The sequence below is a fragment of the Oncorhynchus kisutch genome, unplaced genomic scaffold (genome assembly GCF_002021735.2).
Source record: "Oncorhynchus kisutch isolate 150728-3 unplaced genomic scaffold, Okis_V2 Okis02a-Okis13b_hom, whole genome shotgun sequence".
Classification (NCBI taxonomy): domain Eukaryota; kingdom Metazoa; phylum Chordata; class Actinopteri; order Salmoniformes; family Salmonidae; genus Oncorhynchus; species Oncorhynchus kisutch.
In genome coordinates, this window is record NW_022261979.1 from 1,078,363 (window position 1) to 1,106,088 (window position 27,726).

General features: G+C 40.8%; 1 protein-coding gene across 10 annotated transcripts in view; it reads right to left on the reverse strand.

Moving 5' to 3' along the window:
• Window positions 1-27,726, reverse strand: part of LOC109876605 (catenin beta-1) — a 33,287-nt gene that overhangs the window by 3,686 nt on the left and 1,875 nt on the right. For 2 of the 10 annotated variants that reach the window (XM_031812250.1, XM_031812242.1), the window contains exons 2-9: window positions 2,529-2,579; window positions 2,185-2,409; window positions 1,744-1,997; window positions 1,390-1,628; window positions 731-932; window positions 441-585; window positions 168-271; window positions 22-51 (exon numbers count right to left, since the gene is read on the reverse strand). In XM_031812250.1, coding sequence (XP_031668110.1) covers window positions 22-51; window positions 168-271; window positions 441-585; window positions 731-932; window positions 1,390-1,628; window positions 1,744-1,997; window positions 2,185-2,409; window positions 2,529-2,579 — 1,250 coding nt within the window. Of the gene's footprint in view, window positions 1-21; window positions 52-167; window positions 272-440; window positions 586-730; window positions 933-1,389; window positions 1,629-1,743; window positions 1,998-2,184; window positions 2,410-2,528; window positions 2,580-4,739; window positions 5,064-5,679; window positions 6,183-27,726 lie in introns of those variants that run through there. The other 8 variants (XM_031812243.1, XM_031812248.1, XM_031812244.1 and 5 more) reach the window with 7 other exon arrangements.

The window sequence follows — 27,726 nt, forward strand, 5'->3', positions numbered from 1 at the left end:
GGCAGGAAGGACTACTTTTACCTGCATCACATCTACTTCAGCTAAGGTCGTCTTCTCCATGGAAAAAGGCAGGGAGACAGAAAGAGAGCTCTTATGTAGGAAGAATTCAGGAAGGAAAGGTGTAGGAAAGAGGAACAGAGGTGTACTAGTGGGGGACGGCTCCTCACCTGTTTGGTGGCAGCGTCTGACAGGTTCCTGAGGGTCCACAGGCAGTTCTGGACTAGTCTCTGACTGGGGTCTGTGAGGTGAAGACCAAGAGCCTGCATACCACCTGGAGAAACACACAGCCTTTAGCCCAGCTCACTGTGAGTATCAGTGGAGAGCCAACTGAACTAAGGTGAGCAAGAACCCACTTTGCAATATGCGCATATATATATATATAATTATTTTTTTACCTGAGGCAGAATCAATAAGGTCCACAAATAAAAGGTAGTACGTACCAGCCTCTACGATGGCAGGCTTGTTGCTGGAGCAGACAGAGAGCACTTTGAGAACTCTACTGGTAGTCCACAACAGCTTTTCATATGTGTATGTCCTCATGATGTTGACCAGGGCCTGGGGCCCACCGCTGGCCAGGATGATAAGCTGGGAATGGGTAGCATCAAAGACGTTTAAAATACACCAAGATGGATCACAATTAATGCCCGAATTAAGGGACAGAGCGAAGCATCAAAGATGTCTAAAACCAAGAGATCAGTAAATGAAACTGATTTTAATTTAAATTCCTTACCTTGCTTTCTTGGTTGCCGTAGGCAAGAATCTGAAGGCAATCTGTTGTGATGGCGAGGAATTTGACGTTTGTCTTGTTGAGCAAGGCCACCATTTTCTGCAGGCCCCCGGCCAGACGCACGGCCATCTTGGCACCCTCCTGGTGGAGCAGCAGGTTGTGTAGGGTGGTGATGGCGTAGAACAGCACTGAGTCCACTGGGGACCTGAGGAGACAGTTTTAGGTTAGAAGGTACCAAAGGCTAACTGAACACAGGAAGGTAACTACATGGCAGAGAAACTAGCTAACTGTAACTGTTCCCTCCTGTTTGAGGGGAGAACAGTTATAGCAACAGTTATAGCAGCATTTCCCCCAACTCAGTCCTGGGGACCCCAAGAGGGTGCACATTTTGGTTTTTGCCTTAACACGACAGCTGATAACCAACTCATCAAGCTTTGATTATTTTATGACTCAGCTGTGAAGCGCTAGAGTAAAAGAAATAAGGGGGGGGATACTGAGTTAGAGCAAGACGTTGCACACAACCTCTAATCTTGACCACATAATGAACAGTTAGTGTGATGCAGGGGGACTTGTAGATCAGTGATTCTGTGCAGTTCATCTTAAAAATAACTTAGAAAGTCAAGAGGCCGGTCAGGTTACAGTCCAGGGGCTGACCGACATACCCAAGCATTTTGACAAGGGCGGGGATGCCCCCGGACTTGAAGATGGCCAGCAGACCCTCTCTGTGGTGGGACAGGTTGTGCAGGGTGCCGGCGGTGCAGCGGGCTGTCTCCACATCGTTGGTGTTCTGCATGGTGCGCACGATTGCCGACACCATCTGGGGGGAGCGCATGATGGCGTGGCGGCTAGCCTCCTTCTTGGACAACTGGTGCACCATCACTGCAGCCTTGTTCACCACCACCTGGAGGAATGAAGACAGGAGAAGAGGTCAGGACTCTATATAACACTATTAAGTCAGGTGCATTTCTTAGTTGGTTGGGGACCAAAGCGGGCCAGTTGTGGTTAGCTGTACGCACCTGGTCCTCATCGTTGAGTAGTTTGGTCAGCTCAGGGATGGCACGCGTGGCCAGCTCGGCGTCATCCTGATAGTTGATGAGGTTCACCACGGCATGCTTCAGCATCTGAGAGGGCTCAGCCAGCCGCTGCACATTGGTGGGGTGGGCCCCATCAAACTGGGTGGAGGGGAGCTGCATGCCCTCGTCCAGGGTCTCTGGAAACATGGCTGCACGCACCCTCTGGGCTCTGGTCATGGCATACTGCCCGTCAATGTCTGGAGAGAGAGGTTAGGTCAGAGCCACTTCTCTAAGATGGTGGCCAGGTTCCTCTAAAGGAGCCAAAGCTGAGGTTTGTCAGTAGAATAAAGTACTAACTACTATCCATTAACTTCATACCATGTGACATGTTCAAAAATCCCAGTCAAGCATTCCCATGGTATTGTAGTGTTTTTTTTTTTTTACCTGACACTTGATCTTGTGTGAAGGACTGAGAGAAGCCCTGCTCCCACTCGTACAGCACCTGGTTATCTACATCCTCCTCCTCTGGGTTGCCCTTCCCACTCAGGGAGGGGGCGGTGGTGGTAGCCCCTGAGTGGATACCAGAGTCCAGGTACGACTGTTGCTGCCAGTGGCTCACTGCAGCCTTCCGGTCAGGCTCCATGGCCATGTCCAGCTCCATCAGATCAGCTAGACATTAGAAAACAACCAGCGTTAGGTTACTTGAGGCAGTTCAACCAGAGGGGAAGACCGTTGAATTAAATCAGTGGTAGCAATGTTTAAGTTATTCTAAAAAGCTGAATACTTACACTGGGAAGCCATGTTACTTTCAAAACCCACAGCCTGCACAGCTTCCAGATCTGAAAGTAACAGAACAGCAAAGTTCATTCATAGTCGTTTCCACCTCAGCTCATGCCAAAACAAATAGCACAAAGCAACCTTTTCATTGGACCAGCTAAATTCCAGCAGAGGGAAAAACAGAATCAGGGCTGCATTACCTAGACATCAAATGAACTGCTAACTTGGTAGCTAAATGTATGAAGCATTAACTTGGCAGCTAAACTAATGGAGGCCAAATAAAAACAGTGGGGAATTGGGGGGGGGGGGGGGGGGGGGACTTCAAAGACAGCAACAAAAAAATGACAGTCTTCATTTGAGGATGTGCTACCAATCTGTTAAGTACAGTCCCTTGGAGTAATAAACAAGAATACCAAAGAGAGTTCTGTTCGACCCTATATTCTGGGTTCTAGAAGAGCAAATCAAGCTTTATTTATACGCCACATTTCAGACAACTCAAAATGAAAGCTGAAATATTTAAATAAGACAAACTGAACTAAAAAGCACTGTAGGGAATATAGCACTATCAAAATCCTTTAGCTTCACAAGTGACAGTGATGTATAAACAAATCTATGAATGTAACATGATCCCTCAGACAGTGTTTTGCATTGAACCTAGGGCCATAAGTATACCAGTATCACCATACAAGTATCGTGGCAAGGAAACTAAATATGAAGTGGATTTAATATTTAAGAAAACAGCCATAATGTTGGAAACAAATGTCACCCAAAGTCAAATGTATTTTCCAAGCTATAGCACACAATATTTTACATACTTTTTTAAAGGACTGAAACTTGTGCTTTGTTATTTGAAATTAACCTTTTTATTTTGTGACACTGGTAGCATCCCAGCCCAACAAAACACCTTGCTGCAGCATTAGCAGAGATACCATCACAACTGTGTTTTAGGTTATACAAGAAGGTAATGAAATCCAGTCAAGTTAGTCATTTCTACTACAGTACCCCCCCCCCCCACACACACAAAAAAACAAAAACAGGATCTCACCAGACCCTCTGGTGGGCAAGTTAAAACCCACATGTAGAGCAGTAGCTACACTGAGAGTCAGATGGGAGCCAAAACCATCCCTGGCAATTCAATCTGATTGCTTCAATTTAAACTGTAAAGTGCCATATGAATCACAGATTAGGAGGCTGCACTTTAAGGGGCTATGATGGGATACTTGTCCTCATACCCATGTTTAATAGTCACTCACAGTTTCTATGGAGATTATTCAGCACATCTGCTTGCAATGCATGCACTAAGAGGCTAGTAGTCAAAACAGCAGACATCTGTGGTGGAGGGAGTCTGGCTGAAAACACTACCATATTGCCCTGGGCTAAAGACACTGGGACCTAATAGGCTGTTTCAAGGGACATGGATTCCTAGAGCACCAGAAGAGCGATAGTTTGAGGAACATAGATGAATTTGCAAAGGTTGCCTATCTAGGATACAACCAAGCCTACCGACATAATGGTAAACATATGGAAAGCAATCGAGAAATTCAGAGGAGATCATAAACAAATGAACATTTCCAAGCGGTATAATCTTGAGTTCCCTAACCATATGTCTGTTTAAAAAGACAACCGCCAAGTTAAATAGAGGTTAAACGTAGCAACATGTGAACGTGGCTGTCAGAGAAACTACCAGAGAAAGCTGTATTGTGAGCTGAATTTGAGAACACAATCGCTCCCCCTCAGAGCAATGTGCACGGTCAGCAGTCACAACTACTAATTCCTGGTCCACAGTTTGGCCTACTGTGCTACCATGGCCAAATTATTTTAGAGCATTTAGCCATTTAATTGCAGCTAAGATTGTAACTAACCACCAATCAAAAGATGATTAAAGAAAATATATGACAATGTCAAACAAGAACATTCTCAGCAAACAAGTCTTGTTTACTGTATTAGGCTACTACTCGTCATTGACTGTAGTAAAAATCCAAGCAAATAGACTGGAACTCTTGCAACGAATTGAACTGTTTCCCTGACTTTGACTTGGTTTCTTATTAACTGCGCTTGACATGAAACCAATCATGAATCATACCCTTGCATTCTGCAACTTTTACAGCATCAGTCTACTGTAAAAGTTAAGTACGGCACCAAACCTCAATTTCATTCTCAGAAACAATGAATTCACAGAGGTATGTGTCATACCTTGCAAGACCGAAGTTTCGATAACTTACTGTGATTTAGTAAGCCACCAACCCTCCGGGAAAGTATGCAAATGTTAGTGGGTAGATGAATCACGGCAATATCCGTGGCAACGTTATTGTATTGTCAATATTTTGTAGGCTAACAAACAATAAGATACGTTACAATGTCCAAGGCAAAGACATTATGCACGTTTCTTCCAAATATCAAGATGAGATGATCCCGATTAAACAACGTGGGGTATTTCCGGAGTAGTTCCGCTGTGTTTCACTAGAAATTGGTGGCAAGAGCAGAAAAATCTTCCACCAGCGAGCTATAGCTCCCCACCCCCACATACAACCAAGTCCACTTCAGACTGCCCGAATTTCCGATGAGCAACAACGACTCAAATTTCAGACAAGCTCCTCCTCAACTTCCTCTCAAATCACAACGGCTAAGGAATTTGTCGGTCTTTGTTTAACTTGGACGTCCAGTAAAATAGTTTTACCCAGTTGCTAAAACAAAACTTGATTTATTGACAGCTATCACGTTTGACGAAATTAAACAATATTAGTTGACTTTGATAATGTTAGCTAACAAATCCACTTAGTTACAATGGGCATCTTACATTGAAATGTTACTTTATTTACAATAAAATCAGTTGATGAATTTAAAGTTACTGTTGGACGTAGGATAGTGTTTGCGCTATTGCCATCCATTTCGACGTAGCTAGTGACACTAGCAAAAATGGAACCTCTTACTATTATCTAGCTAGCCAGCCAACGTTAGCTGCTTGATTGAAAAATTCTCTCCATCATTAGTCTTAACTAGCTTGCTAACGTTACTTAAATGTCTCCCAGTTCAAGCCAATTGAAAAGTAACAGGGCAAAACGTTCCAGTCAGCTGTATCAATGGTTGCTAACTAGACAGTTGTTTCTCACGACCACTAACATGAGTCAAAGCGCCGGAATGTTGACCTAGCTAGCAAATCACCTCGTTTTCGGCAGCTAGCAAACGCTAGCTAGCGGGGAGTGTCCGGGCCATGGCGCAGCCTGCTACCACCATGGCTAGCTGGCTAAAAATGAATTCAATTCGTTTCTGATAAAACTGTATTTGTGAATTCCAATCAATTCTGTACAACTCCAGTTGTCGTGATCACGACGCGCTGATATTCAGATTGCTTGCCACCGCCTTTGGACTGCGGGAAACATTTACCTACAAACTAGCTAACTTAGCTAGCTACCAACCAAATACAACGCAATACATTCGATGTCAAATCCAAATAAAATATAAAAAATTTTTACGAAGATGCCTACCCTTGTCAAAAGCCACAAATCGGTCTCCTCGCGTTTAGGTGGATAAAACCAACGCCTCGTGGGGAGAAAAAAAAGAAAAAAAATACGTTAAAATTACAATCACAAGCGAGTCCTTCGACTAGCCCCTCAGCAGTCAAGGAACAACTTGGTTACTGCTGTTGAATCATTGGGTTTAAGATGGCGTCGCACTGTAATAGACCGAATTACAATTATGTGGCAACTCTATCCTTCCGCATGTAGGAATAAAATAGATACCATATCATGGTCTTTATCAAATTATCAAAGTGATGTCCGTTATATATATATGTATATTAGAAACAATCTTAAACCAACTTCATACAACTATAATGTATTGTATTTCATAAAAGGACAGAACAAATCCTGATCATAAAATCGGCGTATGAATCCAGATGGTATGAAGTTCCGGCAGTGTACCTTTTCCATAAATTAGGATGAAGACCAGGAATGCATCTATGGATTGGACTGAAAAATTCTTCAATGGACATAACATAATTATCAAAAAAATTGCAGTACTTCGGTTCGGAATCCTAAAACGGACAGCTTATTGTTTCAACTGAATTTACTAAAGAGACATTCACAATGGTATACTGAAAACGTTCTCAGAGGAATTTTGTTCTACTGCATGTCTGAAAATAGCTTATCTCTAGCCTAGGCACTGCTCAGAATATACTAAGGGTATTTGGAATGTAGTGTGTGTAGGAACTGTTTATTTGTTTCAAAACGATTCACCTGATTCCATATAATGTTGCGACAGTCATGACTCAAGATACATGATGGTTTTATGATCACCTTGATTTCCTTTCTATATTTTCCACAACATTGTGTCATGTTTATCTAGTACTAAATACTTAATCATACAAATCAAATTGTATTGGTCACATACACATGGTTAGCAGATCATGTAAGTGTAGAGAAATACTTGTGCTTCTACTTCCGACAGTACAGTAATATCTAACAACTACCTAATACACACAAATCTAAAGGGGTGAATGAGAATGTGTACATATAAATATATGGATGAGCGATGGCTGAGTGGCATAGTCAAGGTGCTATAGATGGTATAAAATACAGTATATACATATGATATGAGTAATGTAAGATACGTAAACATGATTAAAGTGGCATTGTTTAATGTGGTATTGTTTAAAGTGACTATTGATCCATTTATTAAAGTGGCCAGTGATTGGGTCTCAATGTCGGCAGCAGCCTCTCTGAGTTAGGGATTGCTGTTTAGCAGTCTGATGGCCTTGAGATAGATTTAGTATACCTGAATATCCCTTTGTGAATAACATCCTAGAAGATTAATATTCCCCACAAGGAAGCTGCAATCAGAAAACAATGTGGCAGTGCAATAAATACTGAACAGAAATATAAACACAACCATTTAAAATATTTTACTGAAGCTGCAATCAGAAAAAAATGTGTTACAGTTTATAAAAGGAAATCAGTCAATTAAAATAAACAAATGACGCCCTAATCTATGGATTTAACATGACTGAGCAGGGGCACAGCCATGGGTGGGCCTGGGAGGGCATAGGTGGCCTTTTATTGTCCCCAGCACAAGGTGCACCTGTGTCATGATCATGCCATTAAATCAGCTTCTTGATATGTCACACCTGTCAGGTAAATTGATTATTTTGGCAAACGAGAAATGCTCACTAACAGGGATGAGAACAAATTTGTGCACAACGTTTGAGACAAATATGTTTTTTGTGCGTAGGGAAAATTTCTGGGATCTTTTATTTCAGCTCATGAAAAAATGGGTTTAATCATGGATGTTTTACAGGGTTGGTGTCAATTCCATTTCAATGCAATCAATTCTAGTCTAATGTAAAAAATAAAATAAAAATAGACTCATATCTGAAATGATTTTAAAAATGGACAATAAAATAAATAAATGAGATTCACACAAGGAATGAGTTGTTAATGAGAATCTAAAAGTATGTACAGTAACAACTATACTCTCCGCAAAATATGGCCAACAAGGCACTGCAGTAGACGTTGTTACCAAAACGTTCATGGTCAGGAGGATTCCTGTCCAAAAATAAAGCAGGGTCTCAGTTGACTGGGAGCAAAGGTTTGCCAAATGTGACCCCAAATGTTATGCCTTTGTCAGTACTTTATTAAGTGTAGTACTCACCTGACCAAAAAAACTCTCTCTTATAGATAACCTTCAGGTGACAGTATTATGTGGACACAGAGATTCGTTTCACATCTTTATTTACAATATTGTTTTTAAGGGAATTGTATTAGCGGGAATATATAATGAACACTAGGCCTAGATGTGACATGCCAACGATCGTTTATACAAAAAATATTACAGGAATTACATCAGTGATAAATTACATTTGTTCCCAAAAAATTCCTGTAGATTTGTTTTGATCTCAATACGTTCTGATGAACAGTCAGGGTGTAAACATTAAGACATTATATGCAGTACCCAAGTCAATATGCAAGGTCTGAATGGATAACAGTACAGTATTGTAAATGTAGATTCCAAGGCAAAACAATTATATTGAAGGCCCAATGCAGCCATTTTTAAATCAATATCAAATCATTTCTGGGTAACAATTTAAGTACCTTATTGTAATAGATTTCCATTCAAATGGACCAAAACAGCTTTTAGCAAAAAACAATTTCTCAAGCAAGAAATTTGCTAGGACTGTCTGGGAGTGGTCTGAGTGGGGAAGGGAAAACAGAAAACTACATGTTATTGGCAGAGGTTTGGAACTCTCTTTGTTATTGGTCTATTAACTAATTTACCGCATGGTGACTTCACTGGGCCTTAAAGAAAATAATTACATTTAATTTAGAAATAAAACAATTCAAAATATTGTTACTGTGAAACCCACTGATAAATCACAAATAGACAAAGTGCATATAGTATATTTCAATTACTATGATAATAAGTGCATAACACACAGATTTTCAGATCCACAATAGAAATCTTCAGAAATGTACATATTTCTGAAAACAGTAGCTCTTCGAGAGAAAAAAAAAGAAGGTGCATACTATGATTATTGATCAAATGATCCAATCACAAAATAGTCAATGTCAAGCCGTCAATTGGTTCTATATGGTTTGTGGGAGTTACTTTGACAAAACCCTCATAATGGAGGATAGTATTTCAGAGAAATACCACTGACACTAGTCTGATTTGAATGGTTTGTGTTGAAAACTAAGACGATGATGTGGGAAAATATTCAGAGTGTAATCTGTGTAATAAAAACTATACAGTAACATAATGATACTTGTTGGGCAAGATTCAATCATGACCATGTTGCATATTGTGAGAAACGTGCACTATGGGAAAAAATATAACTATTGTTCCTGCACCCTTTCATTTTGTTAAAATGATCTATATTTGTATTACCAGATTATCAGGAGTACTTGAAATGTGCTTTTCAATACTACATGAATACTAAGATATTTCATTTGAATCCCTTCCCACAATAGTTAGATTGTCATTACAGTACATTGGTATAAATCACACAAACGCACGCACGCACGCACACGCACACGCACACGCACACGCACACGCACACACACACACACACACACACACACACACACACACACACACACACACACACACACACACACACACACACACACACACACACACACACACACACACACACACACACACACAGTGCAGATTCATCAGGCCTTTTGCATGGTTGGGAATCACTACGCCTCATTTTAAGCACACATTCTCCCCGCTGAAGGAAAGAGTCTATGCACCAAAAATAAACATAGAGACAAGGATTACATGTGCAAAGCCTATTCTCTCCCAATGGGTTCACGTGTACTGGGGAAGTCACAGGTCTCAGTCACTGCCAGGAGGGCTTACGAAAGGCTGGGGTTACTCATGGAGCTATGTTGTGATTGGTTACATTAGGCTGTGTGTGAGTGTCTGTGAGAAAGTGAGAGAGCGAGAGGAACAGCACCCGGATGCAAGAGAAAGAACTTGGTCCCTTGGGAAGCTGCAGGAATTGATGCTATATGCTGAGGGGAGGGTCTCTTTTCTTCCGCTGTGAAAGGAGGGGGCACTTTAAACCCACTTGTATGCACATAGGATTGTGTCCCCTGACCTCTACTCAGCCAAAGGGCCTGATCCTACATCCTTGCAGAGACAATAGTAGTAGGTGCAAGGCAAGGTGAGCCACCAGGGTCATGGGTTCCTCTGTAACATGTAGACATCAGGGGGATACAGTGCATTTCTACCTCAAATTAAAAATCTAATTACATTTTGTTTGTCCCATTTGCCGAATACAACAGGTGTAGAAGTTACAGTGAATTTCTTACTTACAAGCCCTTAACCAACAATGCAGTTTTAAGAAAAATAAGTGTTAAGAAACTATTTACTAAAATAAACTGAAGTAAAAAATAAAGAAATGCCTGTCCTTACTCCTATAATGTTGAAATAAGTGTTGACATTCAACAAATACAGCAAATTGCATTACAATCCACCAGGGCCCTGGGTCCCTCTGTTCACAGTGGTAATAGACAGACATAGGGAGGGCCCTGGGTCCCTCTGTTCACAGTGGTAATAGACAGACATAGGGAGGGCCCTGGGTCCCTCTGTTCACAGTGGTAATAGACAGACATAGGGAGGGCCCTGGGTCCCTCTGTTCACAGTGGTAATAGACAGACATAGGGAGGGCCCTGGGTCCCTCTGTTCACAGTGGTAATAGACAGACATAGGGAGGGCCCTGGGTCCCTCTGTTCACAGTGGTAATAGACAGACATAGGGAGGGCCCTGGGTCCCTCTGTTCACAGTGGTAATAGACAGACATAGGGAGGGCCCTGGGTCCCTCTGTTCACAGTGGTAATAGACAGACATAGGGAGGGCCCTGGGTCCCTCTGTTCACAGTGGTAATAGACAGACATAGGGAGGGCCCTGGGTCCCTCTGTTCACAGTGGTAATAGACAGACATAGGGAGGGCCCTGGGTCCCTCTGTTCACAGTGGTAATAGACAGACATAGGGAGGGCCCTGGGTCCCTCTGTTCACAGTGGTAATAGACAGACATAGGGAGGGCCCTGGGTCCCTCTGTTCACAGTGGTAATAGACAGACACAGGGAGGGACTATTGGCCCTGGCAGTAACTATTGTACACTTCTGTCTGTCCTGTTGCAGGGTTGAAATATAAGGGGATTCTATCTCCTAGTTGAGAACAATGGGTCAAGCACAACAAATACAGCATCTAACATTACAATCCATTAACGTCTTCATTGTACTGCACTGCCGACCTACAATTCCAATTCCAATTCCATCCAAAACATGGATGACAATAAAACAAAATAAATACTGCTAGCAATGGGTAGTTACTGTTTATCATAGTATGAAGTTCCACTGTGTGAAATAATTAAATGTATAAATCTTTAATAGAGGTGAGAATCAGTGGAAAGGTCATTGGATAAACTTGCCAGGAACCCCTCAGTGACATCTACAAAAAAAGAGTGAGAAAGAAGGGGGAACAAATAGCCTTTGACTTAACACACTGAATGACTAGCATAGCCCCCTACCCTCCAGTCACAGCTATGCAGCTCTCCTATATAAACCTGAGCAGCTTCTAGTTTGGTGCCAACGCCTATCAAACTGCTCAACTCTTCAAGTATTTATTTATTTTATATTTATATTTATTTCATTTATTCTATTGTAAATATGCATATATATATATGTTGCCATGATAAATAAATAATGTTGCCATGATAAATAAAGGTAAAAATATATATCCTATGATTGCATATAACGCTTCCAATCCTTTATACTGTACATGTTTTGTGTTCTATGTTGTTATGTTGTTATGTCTTGCATGTAGCAATCCGTCACCACACATGACGTTCCCTCTCAGGAAATAAAAGTCAATTTCAATTTGACTTTGAGTAATAAGATTCATATAGGGCCTCCAATGTCATAAAGTAGAGTACCTAGGTGCAGTATGTCTTTATGAAATATAGAAATATTTACACTAACTACTGGATGTGTACGTCATTACACTCACGCTACAATTCATTACTTAAACCACCCAGTTACTCAACCCTGCACCTTAGAGGCTGCTGCCCTATGTACGTAGACATGGAATCATGGGTCACTTTAATAATGGAACACTAGTCACTTAATAATAGTCATGTTAATAATGTTTATATACTGCTTTACTTGTCTCATATGTATATACTGTATGCTATTTGACTGTATTTTAGTCTATGCCACTCCGATATTGCTCGTTTAAATATTTATATATTTCTTAATTCCATTCTCTTACTTTTAGATGTAATGTATTGTTGCATTGAGCTATAGCTAGTCACTACTAGATACTACTGCACTGTTGGAGTTAGGTACACAAGCATTTCACTACACCCGCAATAACATCTGCTAAGTATGTGCATGTGACCCATAAAATTAGATTAGATTTTAATAATAGAGCTATGTTCAGGAAATACATGTTATTTTTGACTTCCTACTTCTGGAGACAGAAATACTGAGGGCTCAATTGAATCGAACCTGTGTAGTTATTTTTCCCAATGGTCAAATAAAAACACAGAATGGTTTAGAGTGACTAGCTCTACCTCCTCTCACTCCCTCCTCTAAGGAGCATTGACACAAATACCCCTACAATATGTCGGGGGAAATAGTTAAGTAGATATTTGATTAAGCATACTATTCTTGTGATTTTGTCTATTGTTCTAAATCTGATGAAAATAAAATGACTTCAACAACAGTATTAGCAAGCCATATATACCATGTAACTGCCTGTACCTACAGTAAACACCTGTCACTGTTAATAAATAGTCATATTCACTTGTACTATGTAATTCTGCCTGTGTAAGTATAAATACAAGCAACATATTCAAGGTCATCAACATAATATCAAATCCAGTTAAATAGGATGTAATTCTTCTGACTAGCCAACCCTTTTCAGAGTTGGTGTTTTACAATACTGCTAGCGCACAGTGTCACTTCTGACAACTCAGATGCAAAAGTCTCTACAAATATCCTTTCTTTGTAAAGCTGCTTAGACAACAATGTCAGACGAGCCGCCGGCCCCTTGTGTGTATTGAACCGTATTGTTAGGCTCAACACCACGGCTTAAAGTGTTGGTCATCCAGCCCTGCAACATGAGTCTGTTCCGTTGTTGGACCGACTGACGCCCTGCAAAGACTCAATAACAAACACATTTCTGCACAAATATCTTAACCTGTGAAGAATGACATTTTCATGAGAACAATAACTCATCGATGGCTAGCGTTTAACTGAATATACTGTTTTAATGTTACATCACACCAGCCTCAACTCTACAGTATGTATCAGAATACTCTAAAGATAACTGTAGGTATTCTTAGAAATGGAAATGCAATGAAACGACCATGTTGCTCTGTCTTTATCACATTAGATCAACCCTGAAATGGCCATTTTGCTCTGTCTTTATTACATTAGATCAACTCTGAAATGGCCATGTTGCTCTGTCTTTATTACATTAGATCAACTCTGAAATGGCCATGTTGCTCTGTCTTTATCACATTAGATCAGCCCTGAAATGGCCATGTTGCTCTGTCTTTATCACATTAGATCAGCCCTGAAATGGCCATGTTGCTCTGTCTTTATCACATTAGATCAGTCCTGAAATGGCCATGTTGCTCTGTCTTTATCACATTAGATCAACTCTAAAACGGCCATGTTGCTCTGTCTTTATCACATTAGCTCAACCCTGAAATGGCCATGTTGCTCTGTCTTTATTACATTAGATCAACTCTGAAATGGCCATGTTGCTCTGTCTTTATCACATTAGATCAGCCCTGAAATGGCCATGTTGCTCTGTCTTTATCACATTAGATCAACTCTGAAACGGCCATGTTGCTCTGTCTTTATCACATTAGATCAGCCCTGAAATGGCCATGTTGCTCTGTCTTTATCACATTAGATCAGCCCTGAAATGGCCATGTTGCTCTGTCTTTATCACATTAGATCAGCCCTGAAATGGCCATGTTGCTCTGTCTTTATCACATTAGATCAACTCTAAAACGGCCATGTTGCTCTGTCTTTATCACATTAGATCAGCCCTGAAATGGCCATGTTGCTCTGTCTTTATTACATTAGATCAACTCTGAAACGGCCATGTTGCTCTGTCTTTATTACATTAGATCAACTCTAAAATGGCCATGTTGCTCTGTCTTTATTACATTAGATCAGCCCTGAAATGGCCATGTTGCTCTGTCTTTATTACATTAGATCAACTCTGAAAATAATAAGAAAAAGCATAACAAATGTTCCTGTTACAGACAAAGATATCTAACATTAATCTTTCGTTCCATTATCAGAATTAAAGAGGAGAAATGTTAAGATAACAAAAATGTAAATACATATATCTGTGTGTAAAATAACAACTATTAATTTGTAGTATTTTACTGTGTAGACTTGGACTTTTTAGATCAAATATATTAGTTAAATGGCACTCAAATGACCATATATCAATTTTTCCATTAATACAAGGTTAAGCAGTGGAAAGTAATATGGTCTGCTGCTGAAATTGATGATCTATAATATAATATAATATAATATAATAATATAATATAATAATATAATATAATAATAATATAATATAATATAATATAATAATATAATATAATAATATAATATAATATAATATAATAATATAATATAATATAATATAATAATATAATATAATATAATAATATAATATAATAAGAAATAAAGAATTGATGAAGAAAGGGATTCAATGGAACACACTTTGCATCGTTCAGTCAGTAGCTCTTTTTCCCATTGTGAAATAAAAATCCCAATGATTTTGGTTGCTGTGAAAACCTATCACCAGGTCACAGTATATATGATTCTCTATTTCAGATAAATGACTGTAGATATGGCTAATAGTATAGAAACAAAGACTATGTGTACACATTGCAATGGTGGGTTTCATTGAATTCCAGCTGTGGTAAAATTTGAAGTATATTACATTTTGTAATTGTGGCGTTGAAAAAGGATCCATTTTCATATCTTCTAAAAGCACAAGTGTATTCCCTGTAAAGTGTAACATCATTGAATGTCCTCTCAAGCAACAATTCAATATTGCATTTCCCTTACTGTTGTTATTTGGATATGCTTATCTCTCTGACTGAAAAATGACCCGTACTCTGAGACACAATCACTAGACAATGGCATATTTAACAGATATGCAGAACTAAGATGTTTATCCTGTTTAGTAAACCGGTGATCAATGATATTCAGACCCCTAACTCCATTGAGCATCAATCAACAGATCTGTTGTCTATAACAGCAGTTACAAGGCCATCTCACTGGGCTGTTTCAGATCTGTTGTCTATAACAGCAGTTACAAGGCCATCTCACTGGGTTGTTTCAGATCTGTTGGAAACGTAGTAAGGTACCTTGTGTACGATATGTACTCCTGGCTGAGGTTACAATGAAGCGCCCACATTAACAATGGTTGGATTTAGGTGCTCTTGTCTGTCTGGACAGTTTTTTAATCCATTTAAGGGACAAAGACTGGCCATGATCTATTTCAAGTCCTCTTTTGCTGTGTTTTAGTCAGACACAGAATATCATTATTTTCTAATCAAAGATAAATAGCCTATACTCTAAGAAGGGTTTTCCCTTCGTTTGAAGCTCTATATTTGGGTGCAATCTATCGTCATGTAGAATTCTACAATATAAATCACATTTTATTGGTCACATAAACATATTTAGCAGATGTAATATACAGACGTTCTGAGAAATCCAATCCTCTTCATCGTATTTAACGTTGTCCTCCTCCACTGACAATAACCTTAACAAAAGATTCACAAGGACGTAGATGTCGAAAGAGAAGGAACAAAATGGCTGAGTGATGCAGAACATCCATTGTTTAGTTCTTTTATGTTGGAGCTAATCACTATACACTGCAATTTGCAAACAAATTGGCCAATGACTGAAACATATTGTCCTATACACAACATATATATTGTGTTTGAAATATTAAGTTGATTGGTTCTAAGAGTTTTGAGCTTCAAAACATGACTCATTTCCTTTATATCTCAGTCTAAAGCGAACAAGAGATTTACCTCACAATATGTAGGTTAGTGGTATTCTATTGGAAATGGGCTAGCATTGGTATGGCACATTCTGGGACTGCAGATGGAGACTGCAGCAAAACATTTCACAGCACCTTGATCTTCTACCCCACTGACTTCTGCACACAAACAAGATTTTGAAGGAAATGCTTTCATTCAACATAAATGACTTTCATAAACATTGCTTGTATTTTATTTTTTAGTGGTGACTTGCTAATAAGCCCATTGTCCCAATCCAAATGCCACATTATTTTGCTGTAAATTTAGCTGTGAATAAGCTATATTGTTGTCTCTACCTTCTTGCCCTTTGTGCTGTTGTCTGTGCCCAATAATGTTTGTACCATGTTTTGTGCTGCTACCATGCTGTGTTGCTACCATGCTGTGTTGTCATGTGTCGCTGCCATGCTATGTTGTTAGGTCTCTCTTTGTGTAGTGTTGTGTTGTCTCTCTTGTCGGGGTGTGTGTTTTGTCCTCTATTTTTATTGAATGTATTTATATGTTTAATCCCAGCCCCCGTCCCCGCAGGAGGCCTTATGCCTTCCGGTTGGCCGTCATTGTAATTAAACATTTGTTCTTAACTGACTTGCCTGGTTAAATAAAGGTAAAATAAACACAAATAAAAAGATAATGTGCTAGTACTGTTACAGCAGACTGTTTGACTAGCGATGAACAAAGTGTGTATTTTCCTTCCTGTAGCAGCAGCCAGAAATCCCAGTACATGACAGAAGCTGTAAAACAGTGAATTAGTGCTCTGTAGTGGCACGGCATCCAAAACATCTATTAAAGCAGGACAGGGGGGATGGAAAAATCACCCGGGACGTTGGTGAAGAACAGAAATGCCGTTTTTGTGTTTAGAGAGAAAGAGAAAACGGCGAGGTGTAAAGAGAGACGGGGGGAATATAATCTCATCATGCAGGGTCCATGGTGCCTATTTACCCAAAATGCAAAGAGGCCAAGTTCTTTAGAACATCCCGCTGTGTCGATTGAAAAGCAGGAACAAATCAAAGACACAACTCATCTGTGTTTATATTTCTCACACAATGACAAAACCCACTCCCTTATATGCCATCTCTTTATTTATCCCTGGGTCGGAAAATACACAGCGTTTCCCATCAACTCTTCCCTGTTCTCTTCTCTGTTCTCTTCCCTGTTCTCTTCCCTGTTCTCTTCCCTGTTCTCTTCTCTGTTCTCTTCCCTGTTCTCTTCTCTGTTCTCTTCCCTGTTCTCTTCTCTGTTCTCTTCCCTGTTCTCTTCCCTGTTCTCTTCTCTGTTCTCTTCCCTGTTCTCTTCTCTGTTCTCTTCTCTGTTTTCTTCCCTGTTCTCTTCCCTGTTCTCTTCCCTGTTCTCTTCTCTGTTCTCTTCCCTGTTCTCTTCCCTGTTCTCTTCCAGGTTCTCTTCTCTGTTCTCTTCCCTGTTCTCTTCCCTGTTCTCTTCCCTGTTCTCTTCCCTGTTCTCTTCCCTGTTCTCTTCTCTGTTCTCTTCCCTGTTCTCTTCCCTGTTCTCTTCCCTGTTCTCTTCCCTGTTCTCTTCCCTGTTCTCTTCCCTGTTCTCCACCAATACTATTTGAGCTTATTTATGTATTTTTAATTGTCATTTTCTAAATTGTATATTGTCCTACTTGAAGGAGCGTGACTCCATGCTTGTGTGGGGCTCATCTCCATGTTATATGACCACTGTGTGGTTACTCCTCCTTCTTGTTCTGTCTATTGCATGAATTAGTTTGGTACAAATGACCTCTACTCTGTGTCTGTCAGTCTCTTCATGGGGAGCAAAACAAAGAACAGCTGAGACTGTGGAGAGGTAAACAGAGGTCCCCCCACCTCTACTGTCACACACACACACACACACACACACACACACCCACACACACACACACACACACACACACACACACACACACACACACACACACACACACACACACACACACACACACACACACACACACACACACACACACACACACACACACACACACACACACACACACACACACACACACACACACACACACACAAAAAAAGCTTTGCTAACAAAATGGAGAGAGTCTTCGATACAAAACAGACGTGTTAGGAGAAAGTGATAATCATATTTCAGTTAAAAAAATTAAATAATGCGTTAGTTTTGGGCCACTAAAGTAGTTTCAGCAACGCCTGATTTCTCGCTTCAAAATTACACCCATTTTCAGACAGGCAGACAAAGAGACACATAGCAGAGGGTGAAAGCCGACTGATGTGTCTCCCAGGCTCACTGTGTATGTATGTTAAGGGATGGGGATGGGGGAGGAGGGTTTCTCTGTCTCTCTCTGCCAGCTGTAAGGTTCTGGTTCTCAGCATCCCCTTGTTTCACCCCCCTCCCTGCTTAAACCACAATACGCTAAGAGACATTCAGCTAGTTCCAGAATAAGGACGTTCTGGAGAGAATTTTAATGATTGTTTTCCATTCCTGCACACCAATAGTTATATTAGACACACTGTCTTTGAACAGGCTGGCAGTCAACGGCATGGCACAGGAAAGGATCCACAGACAGGCTCAAAATTGACAAGCCATCTTCTCTTCTTGAAATCCTTTGAAAATATAATTCCCACTGTTTTGATTAGAATACAAGTAGCTTCAATGTAATGCAGCATTGCTGATCCCTTTGTGTAGCTCCCACATAGGCTATAGGGCATTTAGTAGAGCAGTAGCAAGCAGCCTATTCAGGATTGTGAGATATGTTAGAATGATTAGAAAGGAAAAATGATGCTCACCTTCTTCAGGATGTTACCAGCAAGTGAGATTACCCACTATTCAAGCACTAAGGCCTACAAAACCTCAGCATTAACGCCAACATAGACACAAAAAAAGATTCAAATGTAAAAAAAGACATGTAATAAAATAAGATTGAAGAAAGAAAATATCCTGCCATGTTTGTGTTGAAACAGAGAGGAGCTGAGGAGACACATCTTATCCCATGTGTGATCAACTTTCATGTACATGACAACAGCAAGCAACAGATGCGGGTTTAAGGTTTTGGGGGCTTTTGGGGGAGGCTACACCCCAAAATTTCAAGCCCCAATTTCTATGGTTTTTATTTATCCACAATCCTCTTGATGCCAACTGGTGCTGGGAGCAGCAGGGAGCAGGACGCTTGTCTCAGCAGGGGCCATTAGACATGGTGTGGTGGCCGACATAAAAGAGTTCACAGCACCCCGACACGGAGGGGTTGGGGGATGAGGGGAGTGAGAGGGGTGGAGGGGGGGGGGGGGGGGGGGGGTGAGGGGAGTGAGAGGGGGGGGGGGGGGGGGTGACAAGGGCCTGAAACGTTCTCTTTTCTATTTTATTCCCAAAGTACAGAAATAGCCATTAAACAACCACTACACTCTATATCCTTTGTGCTAACTCAACATCTGATGCATTTTTGAAAAGCTATTAGAGATACTATCAATATTTAATTCTCTGAACTATATGGTACTTATAGTAATATATAGATTAACTCTTAGATAGTGCTCAAGGACAGCACTACCTAGACTGGGTAGCTATTTCACATGTTAAGACCTGGGAAGATTAGGGAGACCTGAGCCTGTATCCAGAGTGTCTCAGAGTAGGAGTGCTGATCTAGGATCTGTTTATATAATAGTATTAATTATGATAAATGGTCAACTAGAAGGCAACTGACCCTAGATCAACATTTTCTCTGAGATGCTTTGTGGATACGTTTAATTACTTTTCATGTTATTTTTCATGTTTTCCCTATTGTGGGAAATTGGGGTGAATTCTGCCTATCTATTAAACTGACCTGACTCATGGAAACACAATGTTTAGCATGTGAATGTAAAGGATAAATGAATGGAATGTGAAAACTAAATAGGTAATAATATGATTTCCTGATTTCCCCCTCTGCCACAGACATTCATTTGAACTCCTCTGTGACAAATATTATTCGCAGAGAGAACAAGTGGGGAGTGATTGTGTATTGAGTATAACTAATTAAATCTTGCAAATTGCAAATGCCACAGCTTTATTTCTCTCCATACAGCTGACTTTCAACATTATGAAACATGATTGTAAGAAATTGCAGCGAGGAACAGCAGCTGAAAATGAGGAGAAAATTACTTTAATTATATGATGGAAGATACTGGCTGTGAATTGAGGGTATGAGTTCTGTCCGTGGCAACAATTGTGTCAGCAGATAGACACATCCATCCTCTTTTTATAAAGAAGCTGTGGAGGTATACTGACATTGTTCTTAGTCTTAAATGCAACATTTACTTCAAAATGTCCTCTCACTGTGTTTTACAGACCTTCACCTATTCCACAGAGAATGTCGGGATACTGTAATAATGACATTTCCTTACAATGTTGTGATTGACAGACATACAATTATATTTTTTAAACGATGTACTACTGACAAAGTTAAGTAGTAAATAGTAAATTGTTAGAAGTGAGTAGGAAGGATGGGTAAAAGAGCCCATATCATTTATATTCATCCAGGTGAGTCTCATTGTAATACTATGGATATCTACTTTACATTGCAATACTATGGATATCTCTTTTACATTTAAATACTATGGATATCTCTTTTACATTGTAATACTATGGATATCTATTTTACATTGTAATACTATGGATATCTACTTTACATTGTAATACTATGGATATCTACTTTACATTGTAATACTACAGATATCTCTTTGACATTTAAATACTATGGATATCTCCTTTACATTTAAATACTATGGATATCTCCTTTACATTTAAATACTATGGATATCTCCTTTACATTTAAATACTATGGATATCTCTTTTACATTATAATAATGTGGATATCTATTTTACGACATTCACCTTCACATCATACCCCCACACCCTTCACCTTCACCCTTCACCTTCATCATACCCCCACACCCTTCACCTTCACCCTTCACCTTCATCATACCCCCACACCCTTCACCTTCACCCTTCACCTTCACCCTTCACCTTCATCATACCCCCACACCCTTCATCTTCACCCTTCACCTTCATCATACCCCACACCCTTCACCCTTCACCTTCATCATACCCCCACACTCTTCACCTTCACCCTTCACCTTCATCATACCCCCACACCTTCACCCTTCACCGTCATCATACCCCCACACCCACACCCTTCACCTTCACCCTTCACCTTCATCATACCCCCACACCCTTCACCCTTCACCTTCATCATAACCCCACACTCTTCATCCTTCACCTTCATCATACCCCCACACTCTTCACCCTTCACCTTCATCATACCCCCACACTCTTCACCCTTCACCTTCATCATACCCCCACACTCTTCACCCTTCACCTTCCTCATACCCCCACACCCTTCACCTCAGTGAAAAGTAAGTTAATCACATATCACCTTGCTGTAAGCAGCTAGAAATGCACCATAGTAAACCTCACCAGCCTCTACACTTACAAATCATTTGTAGGGATGCAAAAACCTGGTAACTTTCTGCGAAAGATTCCCTCCTAATTCCTGGATATCTTCCAACCAGGATTTCTGGAAAACGCAACTTTTTTTAAATGACTGTAATTTTGCAACCCAAGCACAAGTTTTCTAACTTCTCCCTGATTCACAGAGTTTTTGCAATGAACATTACTTTTTTCCTTCATTGATGTACAGCAGACCGTCTGACTATTAGACAGCTGATTGTTTGTTTGAGTCTTTCATATATCTCAATCTTTGTAAGCATCATGTAATTGTTCGTGTCTGAAGCCCAATATGGCTGCCTGCACATCCATGTGTGACTTTGTGCCTCCATCTTCTGTTCTGTCCCCAGCCGCACACACACAGCAGGGGGTTCCCAATTACCACCACCACTGATTAAAACACACTCATGGACAGAAATCTAATTGGCTTCCAGTGAGGAGAGCTGGTCATTTAAGCTAGCTAGCTATAGTGATATGAAAGATAATTGTTAAGTTAAAACCAAGAACACTCCTGTTTTCCTTCATCTCTCCATCTCTCCATCCCTCCATCACCTCCATCCCTCCATCCCTCCATCTCTCCATCTCTCCATCCCTCCATCTCTCCATCTCTCCATCCCTCCATCTCTCCATCTCTCCATCCCTCCACCTCTCCATCCCTCCATCCCTCCATCTCTCCATCTCTCCATCCCTCCATCTCTCCATCCCTCCATCTCTCCATCTCTCCATCCCTCCATCTCTCCATCCCTCCATCTCTCCATCCCTCCATCTCTCCATCCCTCCACCTCTCCATCCCTCCATCTCTCCATCACATCCATCCCTCCATCTCTCCATCCTTCCCTCTCTCCATCCCTCCATCTCTCCATCACATCCATCCCTCCATCTCTCCATCCTTCCCTCTCTCCATCCCTCCATCTCTCCATCTCTCCAGTCAACATTTCGTTATTCTAGCAATGGAAACAGATGGAATGAGCTCGGAGTTAACGATTGTTGTTACACTGCTAACTCTACCTGTTGTTGCCACCACAATCTTGGTCTTATGAGATAAGATAATGGGGGGAAGGAAGAGAGAATACATTTGAACATAACTACAGAGATTTCTTCTTCTCATTGAACCCAATTCACTGTGTTTAACTTATCGTCTCAACAGCTGTTTACAAGATACACACACATTCCCTCTATATCTCAGTTTTTTCTCTACTTGTTATTGTTGTTGTTGTTGTTGTCCCCCTGTCTCTTTGCAGGAACACAGGTCTGATAAAGTTGATTGGTCAGGGCTGGGCGAGGAAGACGGGAGAAAAGGGGGAGGCAGAGGGAGACTGGGGGAGGCAGAGGGAGACTGGGGGAGGCTTCAGGACTGATGACATTTGTCCATGGGTTTTGTAGAGGGACTCCCTGCTGTGTTCACACTAACCTCAAAGTGAATTTGTTCAGTCAGAGAAGGCTGCTAGCAGCAGCTCCAACTGAACACTCAGTGCACCCAACCCCCATACTGCCTCCTCATATGAACTGATGCTAACTTTAACGTGTACACACTTGGAAACACACACATGCACACACACACACACACACACACACACACACACACACACACACACACACACACACACACACACACACACACACACACACACACACACACACACACACACACACACACACACACACACACACACACACACACACAAACACAAACTCACACACTCACACACTCACAGCTAACTCGAAATGGCTGCTATTTAGTCATGATCATTAGGAGATCATAATTAGACATTATATTAGTCTTATAATGTATTATAACTGGATCATCAGCAAAGTGTTATATTCTAGCTACGGAACGATATTAGCGAACAAGGGAAAACAACAAATATTTTGGCACTTAAGAGAACGACTAGATGTATATGCTTACAGGAAGTGAAGGAAAATTCTAATTCAAATTGAAACCCAGACAGACTTTAATGCCTCAAGCCAATCAGCTACTTTCATACAGTCCTCTAAGAGAATTAGATGATATCTACACAAAGTGACTTTGTAGCGGCAGGGGAGAGAATATCAGCAGGGCTCAGTGCCTGGACCCCCTGCTGTTTTTCATCAATAACATTAGAATGCCTGGAACTGGTCACTCACAACTGTAATCTGCTTTCATTCTGCATGCTACCTTGGGATTAGAGGCTGTTAGCACCCCCCCCCCCCCCACCCCTTCTCAAACAAACATACAACCCCACTGCACAGTAACACACATACCCAAGTGCACACTCACACTCACACGTACATACACACTCATACATACAGTACAGTGTTGTGTGTTGGATAGCATAGTTGTGCACCGCCACACATGAAGGGAGAAGGGTAGTAATTAATGCAGGCCCTCTGGGAGCTCTGTTGGCTAGATTCAGAATAGGAGAGTTAGTTTGTAGCCTACTGTATCGATTCACCATTCTGCCTCATGCCCCTGAAACAAAATGGAGGGAAGGAAGAGTACAAGTAGAACAGGAGGAGAAAATGAAGAAGAGAAAGAGAGGGAGACAGCTAGGAAGAGAGGGAGACAGCTAGGAAGAGAGGGAGACAGCTAGGAAGAGAGGGAGACCATTAGGAAGAGAGCGATACAGGAAGAGAGGGAGACTAATAGGAAGAGAGCGAGACAGGAAAAGAGGGAGAACATTAGGAAGAGAGCGAGACAGGAAGAGAGGGAGAACATTAGGAAGAGAGCGAGACAGGAAGAGAGGGAGAACATTAGGAAGAGAGCGAGACAGGAAGAGAGGGAGACCATTAGGAAGAGAGAGAGACAGGAAGAGAGGGAGACCATTAGGAAGAGCGCGAGACAGGAAGAGAGGGAGACAGGAAGAGAGGGAGACAGAAAGGGAGACAGGGTATGAGTGAGGTTAGGGAGACAGAATGGGAGACAGGGTATGAGTGAGGTTAGGGAGACAGAATGGGAGACGGTATGAGTGAGGTTAGGGAGACAGAATGGGAGACGGTATGAGTGAGGTTAGGGAGACAGAATGGGAGACGGTATGAGTGAGGTTAGGGAGACAGAATGGGAGACAGGGTATGAGTGAGGTTAGGGAGACAGAATGGGAGACAGGGTATGAGTGAGGTTAGGGAGACAGAATGGGAGACGGTATGAGTGAGGTTAGGGAGACAGAATGGGAGACGGTATGAGTGAGGTTAGGGAGACAGAATGGGAGACGGTATGAGTTAGGTTAAGGAGACAGAATGGAAGACGGTATGAGTGAGGTTAGGGAGACAGAATGGGAGACAGGGTATGAGTGAGGTTAGGGAGACAGAAAGGGAGACAGTATGAGTGAGGTTAGGGAGACAGAATGGGAGACAGGGTATGAGGGAGGTTAGGGAGACAGAATAGGAGACAGGGTATGAATGAGGTTAGGGAGAAAGAATAAGAGACGGTATGAGTTAGGTTAGGGAGACAGAATAGGAGACAGGGTATGAATTAGGTTAGGGAGACAGAATAGGAGACAGGGTATGAGTGAGGTTAGGGAGACAGAATAGGAGACAGGGTATGAATTAGGTTAGGGAGACAGAATAGGAGACAGGGAATGAGTTAGGTTAGGGAGACAGAATAGGAGACAGGGTATGAGTTAGGTTAGGGAGACAGAATAGGAGACAGGGTATGAGTGAGGTTAGGGAGACAGAATAGGAGACAGGGTATGAGTTATGTTAGGGAGACAGAATAGGAGACAGGGTATGAGTTAGGTTAGGGAGACAGAATAGGAGACAGGGTATGAGTTAGGTTAGGGAGACAGAATAGGAGACAGGGTATGAGTTAGGTTAGGGAGACAGAATAGGAGACAGGGTATGAGTTAGGTTAGGGAGACAGAATAGGAGACAGGGTATGAGTTATGTTAGGGAGACAGAATAGGAGACAGGGTATGAGTGAGGTTAGGGAGACAGAATAGGAGACAGGGTATGAGTGAGGTTAGGGAGACAGAATGGGAGACAGGGTATGAGTTATGTTAGGGAGACAGAATAGGAGACAGGGTATGAGTGAGCTTAGGGAGACAGAATAGGAGACAGGGTATGAATTACTTTAGGGAGAGCTTTTCTGGAATCATCATGCTACTGTTACTTCCTAAAGTCCTTTCATTTCCCCAACTGTAAACCTTTTAGTTGGAGTAATTCAACAGCCTGGTGCACCTGCATTCCCCATGATTCATCAGTGTTCAAATCTATTTTCACCTGTTATATATATATAAACCATGTATCTTCTATATTTCCATCTAAACATTTCCATTAAGTGTTGAATTATCCACACAGTGTTATTGTAAAGATAAATCATATCAGTCCATGGTAATGCATGTCACCATATAAGGTACCTTCAACTATGCTGTTAATCACAGTAACAAAGACATATAATGTGATTAATTAGGACATACTGTAGTTTTTAGTTACTAGTTAGTTACTGTATTTATAAACAATAATAAAAAAAATTGTCAGCAAAACTGTGAATCCTGATTGAATATCTTAATGGCATATGGCAGTTTTAGTCAATATAGTTATCCTCCAATTAAATGATCTCATTTGGTAGGCCTACTTTGTATTATTGGCCCCCTTGACAGTTTGTTTACATTTCTTGTAGCTTCTTTAAAATATATGTCTCAAATGATAATCTAGAATGTTATGAATAATGTATAGCCCTGAGCTCCTGCTGCACTGCGATCTTTTTCATTCCTGTTCACGTACATTATTTGGTGGGGTATGTATGTAATTCAATAACAAAATAAATAATACACAAATACATTTCTAATTTAATGCAGCGATGTTATAGCCGATTGATTGTTGTATCCTATTTCATGGGCCACATATTGGGGAAAACAGCACTTAACCTCGGCAAATTACTATAGGTCACATGTCACATATCTGGTGAAATGCTGCAGCTTGAACGTCTGAAAAGGAACAGCTAGGCTGCATGCATCCATCTCCACATGTGAAAAGGATTAGAATCCAGACAGAACTAGTCAGGCATGCAGGTTAGGATAGATGCATTAGGAATAGACAGCTACATCATTGAGCCTGGCTGGTGTTGGAAATGTCACAGACTGCCAGTGCTGAGTAGCCCAGTGAAAAGTCAGCTTTATTCAGGTTTTCAAATGGCACAGAGGCTTAAAGAAAAATGGCTTAATTAAAGACATCAATCAAATCAAATCTTTTAAAAAGGTTGTTACATCAGTTCTGAACCATTGTTTTTCGCAGGTTACTTCACACAGTGTATTGGTCCCAAAACATCTATTTAGCCATATTAAATAGAAGTATACAGCCAGTAAATGAGCAGTAGTCTATCTGACCCCCGTGTGTGTCTACTTCTACTCACATCCAGTTCAGCATATTATATACACAATATTCTTAAGATAACACCAAGTATACATCTTGTATATCCCATTAATATATTATTACAGTAATGGGGTCAAATGTAAAGAGATTGTTAAAGTCATTTTATTCACTACTCCCCGACAGAGATATGGAGGTGAATGGCATTTCACAGACACAGCAGTACACCTCTGTACATTATGACATGGATTCTGGGTCCCTATGTAGGGCAGACAGATACTGATGGCCTCTCCATAGAAACATAACCTCTCCACAGAAACATAACCTCTCCATAGAAACATAACCTCTCCATAGAAACATAACCTGTCCATAGAAACATAACCTCTCCATAGAAACATAACCTCTCCATAGAAACATAACCTCTCCATAGAAACATAACCTCTCCATAGAAACATAACCTCTCCACAGAAACATAACCTCTCCATAGAAACATAACCTCTCCACAGAAACATAACCTCTCCATAGAAACATAACCTCTCCATAGAAACATAACCTCTCCATAGAAACATAACCTCTCCACAGAAACATAACCTCTCCATAGAAACATAACCTCTCCATAGAAACATAACCTCTCCATAGAAACATAACCTCTCCATAGAAACATAACCTCTCCATAGAAACATAACCTCTCCATAGAAACATAATATATTTACAAGAGGGGAGGGAACTACTTGGACTATTAGCAGTGCAGTCAAAATCAAATTGTTGTCAACTTTAAATACATGAACTATTTGATGTGATGGAGAATATAGTGCATCTTTCAATAAGACACTGTATTTGGATACAGTAAATCATAGACCATAATGATATATATTTTATTGACAAGGACTACAGA